The sequence below is a fragment of the Camelus ferus genome, chromosome 6, assembly GCF_009834535.1.
Source record: "Camelus ferus isolate YT-003-E chromosome 6, BCGSAC_Cfer_1.0, whole genome shotgun sequence".
Taxonomy (NCBI): Eukaryota; Metazoa; Chordata; class Mammalia; order Artiodactyla; family Camelidae; genus Camelus; species Camelus ferus.
Window position 1 is genome coordinate 43746024 of NC_045701.1, and position 22677 is coordinate 43768700.

Here is a 22677-nt window from a genome sequence, read left to right on the forward strand (position 1 = left end):
CTGAGATCTTAAGTCTGGACATTGGTAGACAGGTAAGAGGCAGAAAAAAAGCCTTGAACTTCTGTTGGTGAGGTACTAAAGTCAGTCCTCTGATGGAAGCAACTTAAATGTCCATCAACATATGACTGGATAAAGAAGTTGTGGTATATACACGCACAATGGAATACTACTCAGTCATCAAAAATAATAAGATAATGCTATTTGCTGCAACATGGTTGGGCCTAGGGACTATCATACTAAGTCAAGTCAGAAAGAGAAAGACAAATACCATATATCACTTATGTGTAATATCTTTAAAAAAGGACACAAATGAATTTATTTACAAAACAGAAACACACTCACAGACAGAAAACAAACTTATGGTTACCAAAGGAGAAAGAAAGGGAGGGATAAATTAGAAGTTTGGGATTAGCAGATACAAACTACTATACACAGAATAGATAAACGACAAGGTCCTACTGTATAGCATAGGGAACTATGTTCAATAGCTTGTAATAACCTATAACAAAAAAGAACATGAAAAGGAATATATATATAATGAATGTATACCTGAATCACTATATTATACACCAGAAACTAACACAACATCATAAATCGAGTACAGTTCAATTTAAGATAAAGTCAGTGTTCTGAACTGCTCTACTTACTATACTGCCGCCTATTTTTTTCTTCCAGACCCGGATTAAAATATAATGTACTGCAACATTCAAAGCCAAAAGACAGCAAAAAAAAATCTTTTGAAAGATTTAAGGGGAAACTCATTTTTCATTTGTTTTGGGGTTTTGTTGTTTTGTGGTTACTAGAGTTCATTTCTAACCATGAGCACTCATTACAAAAAGCATTTCTTCAGACTAAGTAGAATTAAAAATACAGATTTTTTTCCTTCCTGAGCCAACAACTGTAAGCCATCTATTATACAATCAGATGTATTCAATATTTGCTACAGAGTCCAAAATTTATTTTTTAAAAAATACTTTAAATAAAAGTCATGCTTGAGGGAGGAAAAAAAACACCTTCTACTTAATGTTATCTAGAAAAGAAAATCAAGTTTAAAACTCAGTACTAACTGGGAGTAGCAACCACACGCTCTAGTGAGAAACTAATTTATAAGTCCCCTGTCCTCGTTCTACAGAACAAATTACAAAACGACCATGGACAAATGACTCTTAAACATTACACTATTTTAGTTATTTTGTTCAGACTATATGACCCCTAAACATTTTTAAACCATATACGTATACATTCAAAGATCATTCTCTCTACGCGACGTAACTAGGTTAAGAAATGATGCTGTATTCAGTACGAAACACTCACCTGCCGGGGCCGCGCCGGGCCGGGCCTGGCGCACAGGGCGATGCTGTGCGTGGACGGCGGAGAGACCGGGACGGCCAGTCCGTGACGGCGGGCCAAGCCGGGGCCGCTCACCAGCGGCCGCGGCCGCCCGGGACCCACACGCGGCGCAAGCTGCGCGCGAGGACGTCGTGTGGGCGACGCAGGAGACCAGGCCCAGCGAGCCAGCAGCCGAGCCTGGGGGGCCGGTCCGGGACCACAGCGTGGTGCGCAGGCGGCGGCGGGGTGAGCCGCGTGGCTGCAGCAGCACGGCCACGTCCGCCGGCAGAAGTTCCGGCTGCCACGCGGCAGCTTGGGGCGCAGGGTGGGGCGGGGCGCAGGGTGGGGCGCAGGGTGGGGCGCAGGGTGGGGCGCAGGGTGGGGCGCAGGGTGGGGCGCAGGGTGGACCCCGCGGCGGAGCCTGGCTCAGCGCGCCGCAGCCTGGCTCAGCGCGCCGCCTCAGCAGGCCTTCCTCAGAGGACGCGGCTGCGCAGTCACCGACGCACGAGTCGTCCACGGCCTTTGTGAAGCGCACGAGGGGCACGGAGGAGTCGGCTTCCTTCCTGGCCCGCGTGATTTGGGGGCCACCAGGGCTGTAGCAGGGCCGCGCCCTACGCAGTCTCCCCGGGGGACCCCAGAGGACACTGAAACTGAGGCCCGGCCCTCCACAAGTCCTCCGTGCTCATCCGCACCTTCGGTGCGGGAGCTTCAAGACAAGGCCCAGTTGGTGGGGAGGTGTTTGCCGGGGAAAAGGCAGCAGCCCGCCGGCCCCCTGGCCACCTGTGGTGCCGGTGCTCGCCCCGGGCACGGGAGACGCCAAGAACACCGTTCACTGTGCCAGTTTGGGGCCTGCTCTGAGCCCGAACTTGTCCAGCTCCACTAAAGCTAAGGGGAAACGCATTTCGACTCAGGAACTTCATACACGGCTAGGTTGTCTTGAACTTGTGAAAGCAATAAAACCAACTGAGATATTTCAGAAAATAAACTCACTCATATTTTTTTTTTTTAAATAGCTGGAACTCTGGCTGTATCTAACATTTACCAAAGTTGTTTATCCCCACGGAAGATCTCCACTCATATGATGAGTCATTCATTCAAGCGTGTAAACTTAACAAGAGAAAGAGGATTTCTAACATGGAAATGTGGCCAAAATATTAAATATTCTGCAAGAAATTATAGGTCAAAAATGTGGTCCCATCTTGAGATGCTGGGGTGATGTGTGACCCCAAAATCCTCTCTCATCCTCTGTTAATTATGCTATAGAGTCCACAATTGCTACTTTTAAAATAATTGATTTACAAAGAAAATTAAAATTTTATGAGTTTATAATTTTTTTCTGGGAACTCAGACTTGATGAAAACTTTTCATACATGATGTGGAGCTGAAGTTGTACTTTTCAATTTTGTACACTTTCAACAAACTATTTTTTACTTTTGGGACCCAACTATTTTAGACAAAAGTAGGGATTAGCTTTCAAAAATCAAACACTAAGGCATGGGCAATGATAGAAAAAAAAATCACAAAAAGAATTAGAAAATTTCAGAACTTAAAGTGGAGGAGAAAGATACATTGAAATAACTTTTTTCCAGTTATGTAGTAGCTGCTGCCCCCCTGAGGTGAAAAAGTATTAGTGCCTTCAAGCTCTTTTTACCACTTGAAATTTTTTTTAGCATTTTCTAACGTGTTTCTCTGAAATGCTTTCCTTGTTATTTTTATCATGCCATTCTTTATTTCCTTCCTTTAGCCATTCTCTTGTTTGTTGAAGACTTAACAATACAAAAAACAAGAGTGAATTAAAATATTCACCCCATTCAAGAGACAGCTCAGCAATTCTACAAATAAGTAGAAAGTGAAAATAATACAAAGAAATATTAATGACACATCTCTTGACAGAAAAAAAAAGCACAGAATAATTTTTCTCTCTTGACAAGTTTTACAGTCCTAAAATCTAATAGTGAGAAAGACTTGGCTAGAAATAAAATTGTAATAATTTTGTTAAATTGCAGAAGTCAGAAATAAAGGACAAATATATTCTGGTGTATGAGTCATCTAACGTACAGAAAATCTTTCACTGATTATTTGAAATGAAATTATAATTTTCTTTCCAGGAAGGATAAATGATGAAATATCTTTTGCCTCCTTCCCTGCAGATATCTGGCTGGTAGCTTAGGGCTATTTCTAACTTTTTAGAATCATCAGCAACTGATATTTTTAGCTCAAGGCAGTGCTCCATAAATTATTTTTATCTCTAGTCTATCAGCACTTATGTAACTTACATACTATTGCATACAAAGTGATTGAATGACCATATCTCTGAGCTGCTTTTTAGCTACACCTGCCAAGAAACACTTACTGATGGTACACAAAGTGTTATAGCATTGTGCAAAGGAGTGTCCATTTTGAGCCCAGCCTCCATGCAGGGAGGGACTCTTCCCATGGCTACAGCGCATAAAGCATCCCCACCGGCAGAGCAGACCCAGGAGGCAGAGAAGAACATAACCACACGACATTCTGCACAAAGCTGCTGCGTCCAGTTCCCATTTTCATTAACAAGAGAAGCAGACAGATGGCCTTGTGCAGCATTTGAGCGGCAAGTGTAGCCTTTCATTAGAATTCGTTGATGAAGATTCGTCTCTTCAGGTTTACTCTGAGCTGTTTATAAGCAAATCCTGTGACTAGGAATAAAGGTTCTAAAGTAAGAACTATATATATCACAGAGCAAACACTGCAGAGGAAGAGGTGAATGGGTGGGGCCCAGGAGGAAATCTCCAGGTCCTAGGAAAAGAATATATAGCGAACAGAACTACCCCAAGACATGCTGATTAAGTATCCCTGCGCCAAGAACCAGAAACTGACGGTGGGATTCTCTGGGTATGGTTAACACTCTTCTTGTGGATGAACGTGAAGTAAGCGACTTGAATAAGATAACATACATTGCAGATTCCAAAGTGAGCCATTAGACAGACCACCATGCAGAGCTGTAAATGAGATGATGCAGGTGTCCCACCTAGCACAGGACCTGGCCACTGTTACGTAGGACTGTGTCTATGACTTAGAGTGATCTATTAGGTAAAAAAGCCAATTAGGTAAAAGTGACCCCAAATTATCAGCCTGCTAGGGTCTTCATCAAGTGATTGACAGACAGGAGACTACACACACTGAGTAAGTTTAAAGGTACAGAGAGAAAAACACAGTAGCCTTCATAATTATGGCTTATGATCCCTATTCATTCAATGTACTAGTTACAAAGATATGAAGGGAACTATATGTTACTCTTGTTACTCGTTGATATTAAGGCTTTTTGCTGTCTTCAGAAAGCTATAAGGTAGGAATCCTCCTGGATAGTGTTAGAAAGACATCTAACCCAGATGAACCTTATCCGTTCCCAGTGAACAGAGAAGATAAAACAGGGCATCTTCCTGGACTCTGTCCAAATGTGCCATGCATTTCACTTTCTCTGATTACTTTTCTGAACACGGAATCCCAGTTCTCAGCTGAAAAGATAGTATCATCGTGGTCACTGTGATCTTTGTTTCATCAATAAGTTTAAGTCTTCTTCATTAATGGGGACTTGATGTAAGGCCACATTTGGGAGTAAGGGTGAAAGGATTCCAGAAATAGCCATGCTTCCAGATTCAAGGCCATCTAGGAACCCTCCCCCAGCGGGATTTTGTGAAACTTCACCCTCTTATTTCACCATCAGTATGCCTCTTCCACACCTTGTTTCTTTATCATTTTTCCTCTCACTACAGAATGGTAGCTGCACTCTGAATTTTCCTATTCAGCTTTTAGGGGTGGAGATTATACTTCATCTATTAATTACCAGTATCCCTGCTGGGAAAACTTTTTCATACTGAGTCACTTCATAGGTCAGCAGCTGGTCTGTGAATTAGGAGACTTTAGGAAACTAGATCCCATGCCTCTGCGTAATGAAGAGATTGGGGCTGGCTGCTTAGCCCAGTAGAGGGGCTGCAAGCAGAGGACGTGCTGAGTGTAACAGGCAGGATGACTGGTGGTCTCGTATGCTGTGTAGACGGTCTAGTATACTACATTAAGGATTTGGTTTTCTTACCCTGTAGTGGCAACTTTAGATTTTAGTTAGGAGTGGGTTTCCTCTATGACAGGAACAGAGCCATATATAACATATAGCATGGCTACATCCTTATTCAACACATTTTGCGATTATATTCTTAATAAATAAAAGTAAGTTCTGGACATGTTTAAACATATTTCTGTTTGACAATCACAGCTTCACGATCTATTTAATCATATGAACTCCTCACATCATTCCACATAAGTATTTTTTTTTGGAAGGTCTTGCAGAAGGGTGGAGATTTTTTTCAATCCAGTTAGTTTCCTTCATTAGATGCAGTCGGACAGCCGATGACAGCGACTTAAATGGAAAGGTGCAGATGGAGAAGCAGATGTAGCTGCCACCCATACAGGCTGAGTAAGCAGAGCGGGCGCCGTGAGTGTTCTCTCAACAGAGAACCTGCAACAGTGAAATATTAGCTCCCTGAAACCATGCTGGACTTTAGACTCCAAGTCGCAACCAGTCATTAGAGTCATTTACAATAAATGTTAAAAGCGTGTATGATGCTCCGTAAGTGAACATAATTTAAAAGGCCCACTGTAAATAAATATGCAAGATAAGAAGCCATAACATACAAAGAACACTAGTCTGTTGGTCTAAAGACTGCTCAGACTGTCAAATTTATTTTTCTAACTCCAAGAATATCCAAGTCTATCTAACCCATAATAGTTATGAAAGCAATTAATAAACATACCTAATTAAGAACATTTCATAACAGGCCTTGGCAATCTGTTTCACAGCCCTAAAAAATGGGATGCATCTTCCTTAAAATAATTAAAGACACTTGTTAACTAAGCCATCCCCCAGTTTACTACTCAGGATCTTATTTTCTCAACACCCCTTTTAAAATATAGAACTTCATTCCGGGTACTATCAAAACTCAGGAGTTAATGGAAACATTCTCTTCGGGTACATGAAATTTCACTCCCATGAATATTTCAGTAACTTGATAGCTTTTTTAATAGAAATACTTCCTTGCTGAAAAGGATATATTTCATAAATCAGGTGGCTTAATGTTCTCATTAAAAGTAGAAGTTTAGAATTAAACATTACGAGAGACCATACATGATGACATAGTCTGTGCTCAACATTGGAAGACTGTCTGGCTCTGTGCTCCCTACCTACCTTGTTAGTACTTAGTAAATAATTAAGTAAGAGAAATCTTATCTAACCCATAGCTTCAGTTATCAATTCTATGCCTATGCTCCCCAAACCGGGGTACCCTGATTCCAGAATGCACATTTCCAACTGACTGCTGGACTTCTTCCCATGGCAGTCCCAAGCCATGGTGAAAATAAAATGTTGCTTATTGCTGAGTTTGCTGTTTAGATTGTGGTCCAGAAAGTAGCAACGCCATCACCTGGGAACTTGTTAGAAATGCAAAATCTCAGCCTCAATTTCCAACCTACTTCAAAATCTACATTTTATCATTACCAGGTGATTCCTATGCCTGTTCAAGTTTGAGAAGCACTGCTCTGATTCTCTCATCTCTGTTGAATTTTTCTTCACAAATGTTTTCAAACATGCAAAATACTCGACCTATCAGCATCTCACAAGGATTTTATGGAGATTAATTTTTAAACCTCTGCAGATTAAGTTATTTTTAAATTGCCTTGAAGACAGGAACTATCTGCTCTAAACCACTAAAATAAAGTGAAATGTGATCTTTTTTTATTGGAGATTCTTCAGTCAGTATACTTACCATTTCAAATGGCACATTTACTGTAACTCGTAAGTAATCTCTAGCTTTGCTATTCTTAGTCAATTTTCTAACCTCTATAAAAATTGTTGATTTTATGGATTTCCCTGTTTTATGAAAACAAATAGGGCATTCCCTAGAACAGGTTAAATGTACACATAGGATCATTCTGTGGCTGCTTCACCCTGTCAAGGCAGCTGAGCAAGATCTTGACACAGATCAGAAAACATTTTCCCCAGAAGATCAGGCCACATTTTCCATAGGAAACAGACTCCCACCACCATGCTCTGCAGTGCCCTTTTCTCTGCCTAAATATGTACTCTGGTTATTGCAGTTGGGAAACATAGAGAGCTCTGTTGGAACGTAGATGAATGATGTCCTGCTTGGAAAGCTTATTTCTATATTGGCACGACACCTCCTGCATTATGGGCTGCCCCAGTCTCTCTTTTAATGACAATATCAGAGAGTGCCAGTGGCTTTGCAGATCAATGGTTATGTCCTCAGAATGTGTTGTGTAAAACAGATTTGAATATTCTCCATCAAATTCTGGTCAAGGCTTATTTTGGTATGTACATATTAATCCTTCCCAATTCACTAACATTATCTTTTCTCTGAAAGTGTAGGTCACCTGTAGCGTTCAGCAATTTACATCTGTCTTGTCTCACTTGTCACTGGAAGATGACCAATCATCAGGAATATTGTGAGGGAATTCTTGAATTGGGTAAGGAGATAGGGCTTAATGACCTCAATGTACCCTTTTAACTCCAAAATTCCACAAATTCTCAACTTTGTATTTCTACATTCATGAGTGGTAAGTATATAATTGTAACATCAAGTTTTCCCTGAAATTCATTAGAGATTTTTAGATGTCTTGGTCTTTAAACAACTAAACAATTATACTTCTTAACTGGTCTAGACAAAAAATTTCGAACAATTATTTAAGATTTCCATTTACGAAAATGTATTTTACTATTCAGAAGATGAGCTGATCTTCCTTATCTTCAGAAATTGGTTTAAGACTTTTAAAGCTATTGTCTTCTTGGTTTTATTGAACATCTTCATTGATTTTGTTTTGTTCTGTTTTGTATCTCATTAAAATTCTAATTTTACCATTATTATTTCCCTTCTTTCTTAGATTTATTTGTTGTTCCTTTTCATTTTCTTGAGTTGAAAACAAAGTTCACTTATTTTTAATCCTTTTTCTCTAGTTGCATTTAGAACAACATATATCCCCCTAATGATCCTTTTTCCCATACCACAAATTTTGATAGATAATATTTTTATTGTGCAGTTCTAAATGCTTCATAATTTTCATTGAAATTTCTTATTTAATTCATGAGTCAATAAGCCTGTTTGTTTAGTTTCCAAGCCCAGTGGTGTAACAAGGATAGAGCAGTAGGATTGAGTTTTATCACCCTATGCCAGCAATTCCAAATAATGCCAGTGATAAAACATTCCAACCTGAAAAAATTTTTATTGGTCAAAAATCTATGTAATTGCTGTGGCTACTGCTGAGTTTTAATAATAAGCGTGTAACCTTCTGATTAGTATATTGTTACTACTTATCCTTTAATAAACATTGTGTTCTACATGGAAATTAATTCAGAGAACTCCCAGTTATACAGTCCAGTCCCAACATAGACACCCTTGAATTTGGAAGGTTATGTTTATAACATTTTTAAAATAATTTCAGCTCTCTTGGGGAGATTTTGTGTCTTCGGTTCCCATAGTTCTAAATATCCTGGTGTTTAAACAGTAGGTTCAGATAAACACCACCAGCACAGTAATTACATAGATGAAGAAACAATTCTCTCAATCTATATGACCACTTGGAGTTTTTGTTTGTGATTAAATTTTAAAACTGAAACAGAGTGTGAACTTTGAGGTGCAATTTTTTTGTAAGTGTGAATTTTAGCATACATACAGAAACTTTTACTGAATTTGATTATCTTTACAATTAAAATTATCTTTTTAGACTGTTTTGTTTTAAAACTAAAGGACTAACCAAGAAAATAAATTGTTGCATAAATGGCACAATTAAAAAATTTTTTTCTTGGTGTTAAGTTTTAGATGAGGTTAATCAGAAATCAAAATAGTCACAGTATAAACAGCCTTGAACAGTGTACAGCAAAGCACTAAGCTTTAAAATTGTTCTTTAAAGATTAGCACACAGCAATTGTAGAGACTATTAACTATGTAATAACAGAATGTAAGAAAATAGGCATTTACACTGAAGAGTCACATTCAAAGAATGCCAGGAAAGCAGCAAAAAGATGTTGGTCTTAAATGTCAAGAAGAAATTAAAAGAGCAATGTTCAAATGCCTTCATCATTCTCACCATAAATGGACCTTTGATCTAAATCACTGGATCAAATAATGTCAGTGTTCAACAGCATTCAGCCATTTACTCTCATCTTTGCAAAAGAAGAAAAGCTTTGGAGGATTTTATCAAATGTAATAGGAATTTATCTTGAATTTTCTGGTTTATATATTTTAATGGAATCTTTTAGACCAAGAGAACTTTTTGGAAGTTCTCCTAAAGAAGCAGTTTTAAGAATTTAGGAATTTACTGTGAAATTGGGATTTTTATGATTCTCATCAAATTTATCTTCAGAGTTTTCCTATCTGTGTATCTGTTGCTTGAAATGAAAAAAATAACTTTTGAAATTAATAAAAAATGCTTTTCAATCAACTATGAACAAAGAATAACCAGTCTGGCTAAACTCTGTAGAGCATGGATATATGAAAAGACCAATTTTTATAAAGTCTTAAAACACATTTGCAGAAGGTTCAAAAATAGTGCTTGTAATGTTATTGTTTATTACAGTGAAAGACCAATATATATTTTTCAATTTTCATAAAATACACTAATAAGTATTAATCCATTATCTTTTCCTCTTTGTGTTTCTTACCATGTTTTCCCTTTGCTGCCTTCTCTTCAATTGATCAAATTAGTTTATTGCTTTTTTTCTCCAATGGTTTAGAAGTTACACATTCTGGTTTAAAAGGTATGTATCTTGGTTTGGTCCTTGTTACCCTTAACATTTAAAAATACATAGCTAATTTTATGCTGATTAACAAAGCCAAAAGTTAATATTTTTATGCACCTTCCAAATGCTCTACATATTACTATATGCATATTTTTTTCTATGTTCCCGTAGGGGAAAAAATCCACAATTTCTTGGTATCACATCCTCAACATAATTGGGCTTTATAATTCAGTATAAGCCATAGATAGGGATGAGGCAGGAAAAATATCTGATTTAGTAATGTAACTTCACTATTCCATACTTGGTATTGCATATCTATTATTATATTCACCAGATGATATACTAAATTTAAACCAGCTTTTGTTTCAATGTATTAAACAAAGAAGGAAGAATGAACATAAGAAAGGAAACTGTATTAATTTCATAAGGTAAACTATTAAAAAGCAAACAAGAAACAGAAACTCTCTAGAATTATTTGATAAAATGCTCAAGATGAATACAGATCAAGCACATAAGAGTAAAAGAAGAACATATGCATGTAAATTGGAAACATGGAAAAAGCAAATTAAAATGTAAAGGTAGGCATTAGAAAGAAAATAATCCTAATTTGTCAGTGTTGTCTGAAAAACAACAGAAAGAAGTGTCCATTTAAAATAAAACCAAGCATGATAAACCACAGCATTTAATTTGTAACAACCAATAAAAAATGCATTTGTTCTTGTCACTGTATCACACCTAAGACTAAGGCAGAGATAGAAACAGAGACCACTCTCCAGGACTACCTTTTCAATTGCATTCTTTGTACTATTTCTAGGGAAGAGCTATGGATTTCATGTGTATCATAAAATGTTACCAGATCCAAGTGTTTGGATTTTATTATGAGGGCAGCGGGAATGACATAATCATATCTGTAGTTGAGTGAACTGAAGAGAGAGATGGAGAAAAGGAGACTGAGAGAAAGCAGACTGGCTGGGAAGCTACTTCACCACACCAGGCGGGATACGATGAGGCAGAACAGCAGCAGGATGAAGAACAGTAAACAGATGAGGAGATGTTACAGAGGGAGAACTGGTATCATTTGGTACCAAAGATATTGAGGAGAATAAGAGTGGTGGCTGGTCTAGCCTGGACAACAAGCGCATTCATTAGATGCAGTCTGGACTAGGGAATAGGAGACGGAAGTTTATCAAGTGGAGAACTGGAAAGAGAAAATATCAGATCACTTTTGGAATCAACCAATAAAAGAATGAATTTATTCTGTTACACCCAAATATAAGTGTACATAGATGAGGGCTAAAGTCGTGTTTAGGGATAAGGCCACTGAGAGGAAGTAGGTTCAAAAATGAATTCCAAAATAGTTCTGGACACACCAAAGCTTCTCAGTGCTGCTAGTGATTTAGCAAATTTTTGTTACCCACTTTAAGTTCATTAAAAGGGTCAAACGTTTCTTCCTTCACGTCTATTTAAGTAGCTAGCAATTTAGTAATAGCTAAATTATACACAAAAAAAATGATCCAGGGTGATTTCTTTCAAATGGTAAGCTGAAAGGGCATGATGATGTATTTGTTCACGCCTATCCCTTAAATACAGAGGTCCTTTAGCAGCTTCAGCTGTAACTGATTTAGAAGTAGAGGGCAGTTTAGAGGTTAAGTGCCAACTTAACACTCAATAGAAGAAATAACAATGCATGTCTGAGACATTGTGCTGAACACCAGAAACTGACACATAGTAATTAACTATACTTCAATAAAAAAATAAAATAAAGTAAAATAAAATAAAATAGAAGAAATAACGACGCATTCTTAAAGGGCACAGGACGAGGGGCCAGCAAACTAAACATGCATCATCATCACAGGGCCTTTCCTCAATTCAAAACATGTTAACTCCGAAACATGATTTCCTTATAGCAAAAATAAATAACTATTTTGGGGATGAAAGTGTTCTAAAATTGATTGTGGTCATGGTTACACAACTCCGTGAATATTCTAAAAACCACTGAGATTCATGCTTTAAATGAGTGAGTTGTGTGGTATGTGAATTAAATCTCACTAAAGCTGTTATTTTTTTTAAATGAGCAACTTTTTAATCCACTAACAGTGGATTTTATACATGGTCTAATTTTACATTAGACTTTTCAGGCTTACTAGGTTTCAAAATAAGCAGGAAAACAGAGAAAAAGTATATTTTATTGGTGTTTAGGCCTAGCACAGTTCAATTCAAATAAAACGGAACAGAGCAATTTATTTACTCTAATTGAATATAACTTATAAACATTTTTTAAAGTTTCTATTTTACTGTCAAATGATTGTGTTCATGCAAGTACAATCATCAAACTGTCCTAAGCACATATCATAGCACCACCTTTTATTTGCAGTACTTGATGTAAATTTCATTGTCAAACATATCTGGCTTTAGCAATGTAAACATTTGCTAGAAGTAAACGTTAAAAGGTAAAAGTGAATGATACTAATGAATAAATCAAAGTAGAACTGAGCATCACCACATGATATACTTCAACAAAATACTAGATAATACTGTTTCAATAAGAACTACAACTTAATAAATTTCACAAAATGGAAGCAAAAACAAAAAGTAATGTGTAAACTCCCAAAATAGTTTAAAATACTGAAAGATATAACATAAAATTTACCTCAGAAAAATAAGGGGAAACAACAAAACCATGCAGTGAATACCAAATTTGGTTTAGAAGTTACAGCAGTCATTTTACTGCAAAGGCTTTCTAAAATGCACTCTGACCAAACTTTATTTTCTATCTCCCTTTTTAAAAAATTATCATGTTTAATCATGTAAGCTGGGTACTTTGTGGGACTTTTACATTTGTTGCCAGTTGTAGAATTGTTACCCCAAAAAACTTTCATCTCTAAACTATTTTTTTCAAATGACCAAAAACATTAAATTATCTTCATGAAAATTACCATACATTACATCAAATAATTCCTAAACAAATCATCATAAAAATAAATCTGCCCTTACAGAATAAGTACAGAAAAAGTGTACATATAAGTGCTGAAAATTATGGAAAAATATTATATGAATAGGCAAAAATGTTCACATTTATCTTTACTGTTGATGAGTTTGTTTACTTTCTTACTAAAATTAAGAAACAAGTTTTCAAAAAGTCAAGAACACTCAGTGCCACTCGATTTGTCTGCAATATACAAATGAGTGTCTCTATAGCACAAGGCAGACTCTATTTTTACTTTTTAATATAATTAAGTTATAAAGACCTCAAATTTCTAAAACCAGTTATAATACTGTGGCAAGCAAAAAAATTTGTTCTCATTGCTCTTATAGTCTAGCTTAATCTACAAACATGAACATTTTTCCATATGTTGTCTCAAACCATATTAATACAGAGTATAGAGAGATCTCTCTGTTGGTTTCCACAGATTAATTGAAAAAGGAAAAAAAAAGAAATTGAAATATTACTTCATCCTCTTAAGTGTCCTTAGTGTGTTTAGCACATCAAGCAGCACTTGACACAGCAAGTTTCTTCAAGTGATCCATAAACACCTGTAAACTAACATCATCTGTGAGAATAGGTGCTCCAGACTCCTAGAAGGAAAGAAAAATGTTTTCTATGATTAAAACACAGGATGATACCTTAAAATGTATAAGCAAATCTTTAAATGGACAAGGGAGTCATTTAAGCAGAATAAGGCCTATGCTCCCATTGTGTAATAAAGAATCTGATTGGCCTTTGTCCCTGGTTCCTGAGAGTGAGACTACATCCTTGGAATTTCCTAATAGTAGCGTCTTTTGTCATTCATGAGTCGCTCAGATCACACCTGAGTTTATGCTATGAGCTGAGATGACTCATGATGGGTCGGGCCAGTCAGCAGAAAAATCAACCATGATATTAGACGGTTGGGCTTTAAGACAGCCTGACCTCCAGGCAGAGGAAGTGTGTGTGTGTAGGGGGATGCCTGAGATTCAATCATGCCTACATAAAGCAACAAAAACAAAACATTGGAGACCAAAGCACAGGGGAGCTTCCTGTCTGACAAATACATCACTGTGCTAGGAGGGTGACGTGCTCTGATTCCACAGGAAAAGGGCACAAAAGCTCTGTATCTGGGACCATTCCAGACCTCACTGTCTCTTCATTTAGGTCCTAATTTGTAACCTTCATAATAAAACTGTGATCATAAATACAGTGATTTCCTGAGTTCTGTGGGTTGTTCTAGGGAATTATCAAACCTGAGGCAGTTTATGGGAACCCACTCCCTATCCACCCCCCTTCACCCCCAGGACCTCACAAAGATTTGTAGCTGGCTGGTCAGAAGTGCAGGTAAGCCTGCGATCTCACGAGCAGCCAGCATCTGAAGTAGGGGCAGTCTTGTGGACTATGTCCTTTAACTTGTGGGGTCTACACTAACCCCAAGTGGTCATAGTCAGATTTGTATTGCAGTTTACCAATTGTCATTAGAATGCTCTATACCTACCTTAATCTTTAAAGTAGTGAAGTGTTCATTTGTCCTGAATGTTTTGGTGCTTTTATCACTAGTAAGAAATAAGTCTCCCTTATCACTGCCTATTTACTAAAATAAAATTCCAATTACACATATTTTAGCAGAACTGCCAGTTGGAAGAAAGAGAATTTATATCATTTTTAAGATAAACTATGCTTATATGTTTTCATTCAAGTCATTTTAATTGATTTCTGTGGGTAATTAACAAGAGTTAGGGGAAATATCTAACCTCTATTTTAATAAAAACTGTGTTGATGGAATGACTTTAGTGATCCAATTTACTATTAATGAAATTTTATTGTAGCAAGAAGGTTTTTCTAGAATATTTTATATCTGGATTTTTTTAAATTTTCACCTGATATCCAAGTTCTTACTTACCAGTAAATATAAAATGTCTAAGACAAGGAAATTAAGTAATTTTCAGAGGATATCAGCAAGTTAGTGGCAAATGTGAGATGAGAATTTACAGCTCTTGTAGTTCTAGTCTGGCATAGCCACAGATATGACATAACCTCTCCTGAATAAAGGAAAATCAATTTTATTATGTGTTTTCATACTGTTAATTTATGAAAACTTGAAAAACTTGATAATGAAGGTAGACAACAGCAATGTAATTAAGAGCTTAGAGTTTAGAGTCAGGCTGCCTGGGCTCAAATCCTGGCTCTGCCACTTACTGCCTGTGTGACTTTGAGGAATTTACTTAACCTCTCTGAGTCTTAGTTTCCTCATTTGTAAAATGTGGATAATAACAGAACCTATTTCACATGTTGTTATAATGATTCAATGAATTAAACTGTGTGAAGCAAACAGAACAATACTTGACACACACAGTAGGCATACAACATGTTTTAGCTATTTTAATCTATTTTGGAAAATCTATTATTTTTTTAACACTGAAATACTTTTCCTTATTCTACATTCATAGTTAATATAGAGAAGCAAAGGTCTCAAAAATGTGACTTAAACTATAATAAACTAGTAGCTCTTATTTTTTCCTTTCTGTAACTATACCTTAATTTTTTTCATTTTACACATTTTCCACCTCAATTCACCCAATCCCAGGTCTATTTCTCTTAGCCAAGACAAAATATACATAGATTTTCTAACTTATATACTGTGATTTTATCTGAAATTATAAATACTAATGCTCAACCCAATTTTACCAAAAATTTGCAGTTGATTGATCTCAATTTTTCAACTGCATCGTTTTTCTCTTTAAAATATATCCAAGATTAGGCAGAAAGGTCCAAGCTTTAGATCATTTAGTATATGAAGCACTACACAACAGAGGCCTCCAGAACTGTCACAGAAGCAGCGTTGCAGTGGTGCCCTCTTCAGGCCATGTATGGAAAATACTTATCACTGGGTACTTGATTACTGACAAAAAGAAAACTAAGGTATTAGAGTCCATAATTTTTAGTGAAATGCTTGGCTACCAGGTTAACTCCCTAAATTTCAATCATCAATTTAGCTTAATGATTAAGAATTCAGATACTAGAGTTAGACTGGCCTAGGTTCCAATCCAGACCCTGACACAGTTTAGCTATATGATTTCTGGGTAAGTCACTTCACCTATATAAGCCTCAATTTCCTCTTCTGAAAACTAGGATTAATAGTGCCTACCTCACAGGCACGTTTTATCCAACAGAAGGGCATGAGAAGTTTAGTGTAATGACTAAAACAGTACAGATTCAGCTTTTTAGTTATTATCATCTAAAATATTAACATAATTTCTCTTACAGAAATCCTATGTCAAGATAGACCTTAGGCTCCTGGGTTTTTTCTTACTTTCACTTATCATATTTATTTAAGTTTGACATTTCAAAAAGCATTACAGAAAAGGGATGCTTTCAAATTTATCAAAATATAAAGATTGAGAAACATTGATTTAAATGTCAAGACAAAAATTTCATTGTTTTAGATACATGAACAAAACTAATAAAGATGAAAGATAGTTTGGAACCAAGCTGAAAAAAAGAAGAGTAACATTCTTTAAGAATGTTTTAGTTTGTTGTTGTAAGAATCTATTCATAAAAGATAGGATCAATGTCAGTTTCCCCCAAACGTTTAATTGTAACTAATTCCTAAATTTTGCTAAATCAAACACAAAATCTTATCAAAAATTTGCAACTGATTGACCTCGATTTTTCAATTATATTTTCTAAAATGCAATAATGAGAAGAAATCCAAATTGCCTTCAGTTGCCTCTTTGAGGAAAAAAAGTTTATAAAAAATCTAAGGAGAGACAAACCTGATAACAATGTAATTGAAACCACCATACAGTATAAGGACAAAATATTTAACATGACTACAAATATTTAAACAACTTTTTATCAAGTGGATAAAAATAGTTCATTTAATAAGTAAGCACATTTAAGTTTCTCCAAAGATGATGGCTTTCAAAACTGAATAAGGAACAGATGAATGGATGGACGGATAAATGATTGAGTGAATCAGAGAAACAATATGCATGTTTGTTCCTCTGCCTGGAATTTCCTTCTCCATCATATTCACCCAATGAAATGATCTCCGTCGTTCAGGGTCTGGCTGAAGTGTTAGGGCTCTCTTCTCTATGCCTCTATAATGCCCCTACTTCTGGGCAGTAATAAACTTCAAAGTTTAAAACAGGTTTTCTTTCTCATTTGAATTATCTTTAGAGAGAGACTTTTTTCTCCAATGATAACAAGAAAAACTAATAATAATATTTACTGAGTATTACTGGGCATATCAAGTATGTGTCACTGAACTCTGTAACAGACAAGGAAGAGAAGGCAAAGAGAAGATAAGTAACTTGCAGAGTTTTCAACTACCAGCCCAGAATGATGCTCTCCATGTTTAACAACTCAACAAGTTCTTTACTTCATAAGCCTACCACCAACTACATCTCCATGTAGGAATTTAAAGCCCCCAAAACAAGGAACAAGTCATTATTTCCATGAATTAAACCACGCCTTTTTAATGCAGAAATTCAGCCACACAGAGATATATTTTATTTGGTCTTCATAATGTAAGCTCACCACATTTTGTTAACTGAATTATGTAAATGGCAACAATCTGGAGAAGAGGAACAAGTACCCCCTTTAGAAAAGGATTTGTATACTTTCCCCACAAACGCTAGTCTGCTGTAGCTCCCCGCCCCAGGTATTGCTTTTTGACATTGAGAGTGTCAGGTCTGCTTCTATTTAGCCAGCCTCATTCATTTGTTCACGGGCATTTGATATGTGACCTCTCATGAGTACTATTTTAAAGTATCCTTTAACCTCCTCTTCATATTGATTAATCACCACTTCCATTAACTCTGTTTATTGGTGCTACTTTTCTATCTTTTTCAATAAAACTCAATTATTTACCAAAGACTAAGCTCCTCAGTCCTCAACCTGGCATTCAAGATCCTCCACAATCTGGCTGCACAATAATCTCCAATTTACTGTTCTACTATTTATCCCAACATGCACTCTTCACCTTAGTCCATGCTGTCTTCTACCTAGAATTACCTTCTTCAAGAAATTTCTGCTTACTGAAATAAAAACCATTCCAAAAGGAAATACCCTTTTTCTGCGCTCTTGTCTGATCACATACCCTTCTCTTTGCTGCCACCATATGACCACTTCCTCTCCTCCTCTTCTATCCCCTATAATACTTTAAATCTTTATAAAAGCACATATCCCAATCTGTCTTGTATATTTTAACTACTTAGGTATGTATTTTATTTCTAACACTAGACTACAAGCTCTTCAAAGGCAGGGATGATCACTGCGGATCCTAAAGTACCAACACAGGGTCCTGCAGATTGGACATTTGATAAATGTTGATGTATTTTATCAAAAGGTAGGACATGTCTACCAAATTAAAACATATTAATAATGATATCCAGGCCTCCAGACTTTCCTGCTCAACACAAGCCCTGACCACTTCCTGCTTATTGTTGTCTTTTGTGGTTCATGGCCTGGCATTAAGCTTGAATCATCACTTCCCATCTCACACACTTTATTGCTTTTTGTCTCAAGGGTGTAGTGTAAACTTGGAATATAAAGGGGTTCTATCTATTTGATATGATCACTTTTTTATTTTCTATGGTGCCACCAAATGCTAGTCCTGTTTTCAACTTATTTTTTCATTAACTTTTCCAACAGAAATCATTAACCAAATACATAGGGAAAAAAAATGCAGCTTTCATTAAAATAATAAACTATAAATACATAAAGAAGTAATTTCCAAGATCTGCTGTTTATACTTACCTGTCCCCAGGCATACATATTATTATGAGTTTGTGAAGGGTTGACTTTCGAAAGCAGGAAACGAGCCTTAAAAGCAAAGAAGAAATAAGACTATCCTATCAAAAATAGATTTAGTCAACACAGGCTACACAAATACATTACGCCAACTAAAGTCAATTTTATTTAATATGTTTTCATAAAATTAATTTGATTAAAATGCAACTTTAAAAAAATGAACTAAATTTTGAAACACATAGGCCATTGTATGTTACAAAGAAATAATAAATGTACCTTCTACTCAACAAATTATTCATAAGAACATTCATAATAGCAAATACAAATTGTTGAGTCCAAAACTTGGCATATAAAAAATATGCGTGCAACAATTATGACAAGGTTAGTGTGAAATTTACCAAACTCCTGGTCTGAAACGTCACCAGAGGCTTGAAGTCCCCAAAAATGATAAAAATAAAAACCATGAAAACCTATATGTTCTTTTACTTTAAACAATGGCTCTTAAACTTTTTTAAACTGTAGACTATTCCATGAGAGCACCCACCCAACATTGTACCTATCTATCCACTATGCCCTATCATCATGAAATAACCAGAGTAAAAGAGGAAGACAGCAGTACACACGGTGAGACATCAATGAGAGACCCAGTCATAAATTACAATTTCATGTTGGAAGAACAGTCTTATCTTTTGAAACTTAGTATCATACAATTCCTATTTTCTTTTTCTTTTTCTCCTCTAAAAGTAAGTAGTTTAACACAAGAGCACTGGCTCTAGAGTCAGAACATCTGGATTCAAATCCCAATTCCTCCATTTATTGTGTTTCCTTGGCCACAGGTAACCTAAGTCTCAGTTTTATAATCTGTAAAATGGAGATAATGATAGGACTGTTAAGTTCATAAAGCGCTAACTATAAGCTTTGCAAATTTTCAGTACAGGGTAGCTTCTATTATAAATACAGTAAAACCCTAATAATAATTGCTATCATTTCTGAATAACAGTTACTGATATCTACCACCTACTTTGTAACACTCTTCTAGGCACTAGGGCTGCATCAATAAGCAAAGCAAGGTCTATGCTTTCAAGGAGCAAGTGAAACAGACTTATAAGAACTTATAATTAATTCATAAAATACTAGTAAGAATTACAGGGGAGCAGTAAAATTGTTTTAAGAGTGTATGTTAAGGGGTCCTAAGTCTTCTGAAAGGCCCAAAAGGGCTATCTGCACATGTACATCTATCTTATTTAAACCTCATAGTTCTAAAAACTGCATACCTTGTTATAAGATCATAATGCTTTCCTATTACATGACATTTTCTAGAAAACTGAAATGATAGAACGAGTAAAACAGAAAAATATGTTACCACAAACTTCATATTCACAGACTTTATCAGTACATAAACAGATTTAAGAAAAGCACACTAAATTATTTCCCAAGTTATTCAAGTCTTCTTGCTCAACTGAAGCTGGCAAATCACATCACACCATCCTGGCTGTCATTAGACCTGGGCTAGAGGCAGAATATGGGAGAAACTGCCAGCTTTATGCAACTCCTCAATAATCGTATTGCTCTGCTCTCAAAGATAAGGCAAAGAGCAAGCATACCTTTCCCTGGAAACCTTCTCCTGTCCACCTCCTTCCTCTTTCATTTGCCTGGTGAAGCAGTCTATTCAAATTTAAGTCAGAAGGCAAGGAGGAACAACTCACTGCAAAACCAGCAACAAACAAACAAATGAACAGTGCTGACCTGGCTGCCCCCATGTTCAGTGTCGATGTATCTCGGCATGGGGAATCTGGAGTGAAGGATCTCCTGTGCGTCATCCACTGGGGCTTGCAGAAGGTGGCGGAAATTTTCATATTCTGGCATGTCCTGGTATCCTGACTTGCGCCACTGAGCTATGGTCTAATTTTAAAACAGTTAAAGAAATTACTACTTTTTTTGCTTGCCTACCTAAAAACTTTAAAAGAAGATTTTTTTCAAATGAAGCAATCTTGAGGAAATAAGAAAATTACAGAACATTATCCTAATTATCTCAATTTTTTAACTTAAGAATACTAAATTCAGTATTCTTGAGTAAACAGGTACAAAATTAGGGTATTTCTTCTTCTTTAAAAGTAAAAAGAAGTAATAATTAACCCAGAGAAATTTTAAAACACTATGCTGATCATATTAATGTTAGTTAAAAGCTATATACCTAAGCTTATGATAGATAAGAGGGATTTTTGCTACAGAAGATTTCCCAGAGACTTCAAAATTAATGACCTACTATTATAAAGTCTTTACCAATGTAGTTACATTCTGACAAAATATATAAACAGAAAAACTTTAATAACAATAGCAATAATAATATAAAGATAATATATCTGTAAAAGAGCATCTGAATCAATTCTTTTATTAAGATAAATGATTCCAAAAAATCATGTAATTAAATCATCCCAAAATTTAAACGTGGTGTGGTTTCTAAGTTAACTGAAAAGTCAATATATACTCCACGTTGCTCTCTGTATTTAATAGAGGAACAATCATCTACATTTCTGATTTCTCATTTAAGCATATTAACAAGCTATTTGTAGAAACAAAAACTATCAAAAAAATAAGCAAAAAAAGTCTAGCTCTGTCATATAATACGTATTATTCTTAAAAGGTAAAGGGCATTAGTAACTGTTATCAATTAAAAATAATAGTCAATAGGTCTTTGAAAGTCCTGGATAATATTACTTAAAAGGATATTTTGAATAATGCCTTTACTATTACAGTGCAACTCTAAAATCATTTACAATTAAAACAATTGAAAAAAATACATCTGCACAACTTAGTAGAATACTAGACAATAAGCTTGAGTGTAGGTTTGTGAAAAAGAGATCTGTATCATTCAAAGCACCAAGATTTTCATGCTTTCTTATACAGAGGAAGCACTTAAACAGTGGCTGAATAAATAAATGCAGGAATGAACAGAGTTCTGCTAAATACCTAGATTAAAGCTTAACTGCTACTCAAATATTCTACTCTTTTCAATCATTTACCATTCCAATTAAGTGAAGTTATAAATTTTAATTAACTTGTGTTTTAAATGAGTTTTCAAGATCAAGTGGGATATTTTTAAAATACTTTAAATACTTTATGTGGAGTACTTTTTAAATGGTTACATGAAATAATGAAAAGGAAAGTCTTTTTGGTTATCACCCCCCCCCCCAATCTCCCCCTCCTTTTTCCCTATTAAGGCAAGTTCCCCTTCCTTGTTCTCTGGAGTTGCCGATGGTCTGTCATAGTTCACATATCCTAAATTGCATTCCTCTGGCTATTCCTGAATAAACTCATTTTTGCTGGTAAAATAACAGCCTATTATTAAAGTTGACATAATTTACTAAAAAAAAGAAAGTCTGCCCACCCCAAAGGCTGACTTTTCCCCTCTTAATGTCTTCAGGTAAAACCCAAAAGTATGACATGCTAATGGTCTTACTCTGACAACATTATGCTTTGTATAAAATCCATCTGTCCAATTAAGTGTGGACAAAATAACCACAGATGGGTCAATTGCAAATTAAGTCTAAAATCCTGTAGAAGAATAATCACATTTTACACCTATCTTATAAAAGTGGAAATAGAATTTATCATAGAGGAAACACTAGTTATACAGTAAATGGGGGAAAGCCTCCATGAATAAAAAGACTTTACTGAACCTATGTGCATGGCTTTAAATGCTATGGAATCTTTTTTTTTTTTCAAGTTTAAGAATATTTATTATAGCAAAATCTAGACAACCTGAAAATAACCTTTTTCTTTTTAAACTGAAGTACTGTCAATTACAATCTGTCAGTCTCTGGTGTACAGCACAATGTCC

At 35.9% G+C, this 22677-nt stretch overlaps 1 protein-coding gene across 6 annotated transcripts in view; it reads right to left on the reverse strand.

Moving 5' to 3' along the window:
- Positions 1 to 12277: 12277 nt before the first annotated feature.
- The window catches only part of SEC23A (Sec23 homolog A, COPII coat complex component), a 56666-nt gene continuing 46266 nt past the window's right edge, over positions 12278 to 22677 (reverse strand). For 5 of the 6 annotated variants that reach the window (XM_032481928.1, XM_032481927.1, XM_032481925.1 and 2 more), the window contains 3 exons: positions 20583 to 20738; positions 18843 to 18908; positions 13598 to 13687 (listed from right to left, as the gene is read on the reverse strand). In XM_032481928.1, the coding sequence (XP_032337819.1) occupies positions 13598 to 13687; positions 18843 to 18908; positions 20583 to 20738 (312 nt within the window). Of the gene's footprint in view, positions 13688 to 18842; positions 18909 to 20582; positions 20739 to 22677 lie in introns of all 6 variants that reach the window. The other variant, XM_032481926.1, reaches the window with a different exon arrangement.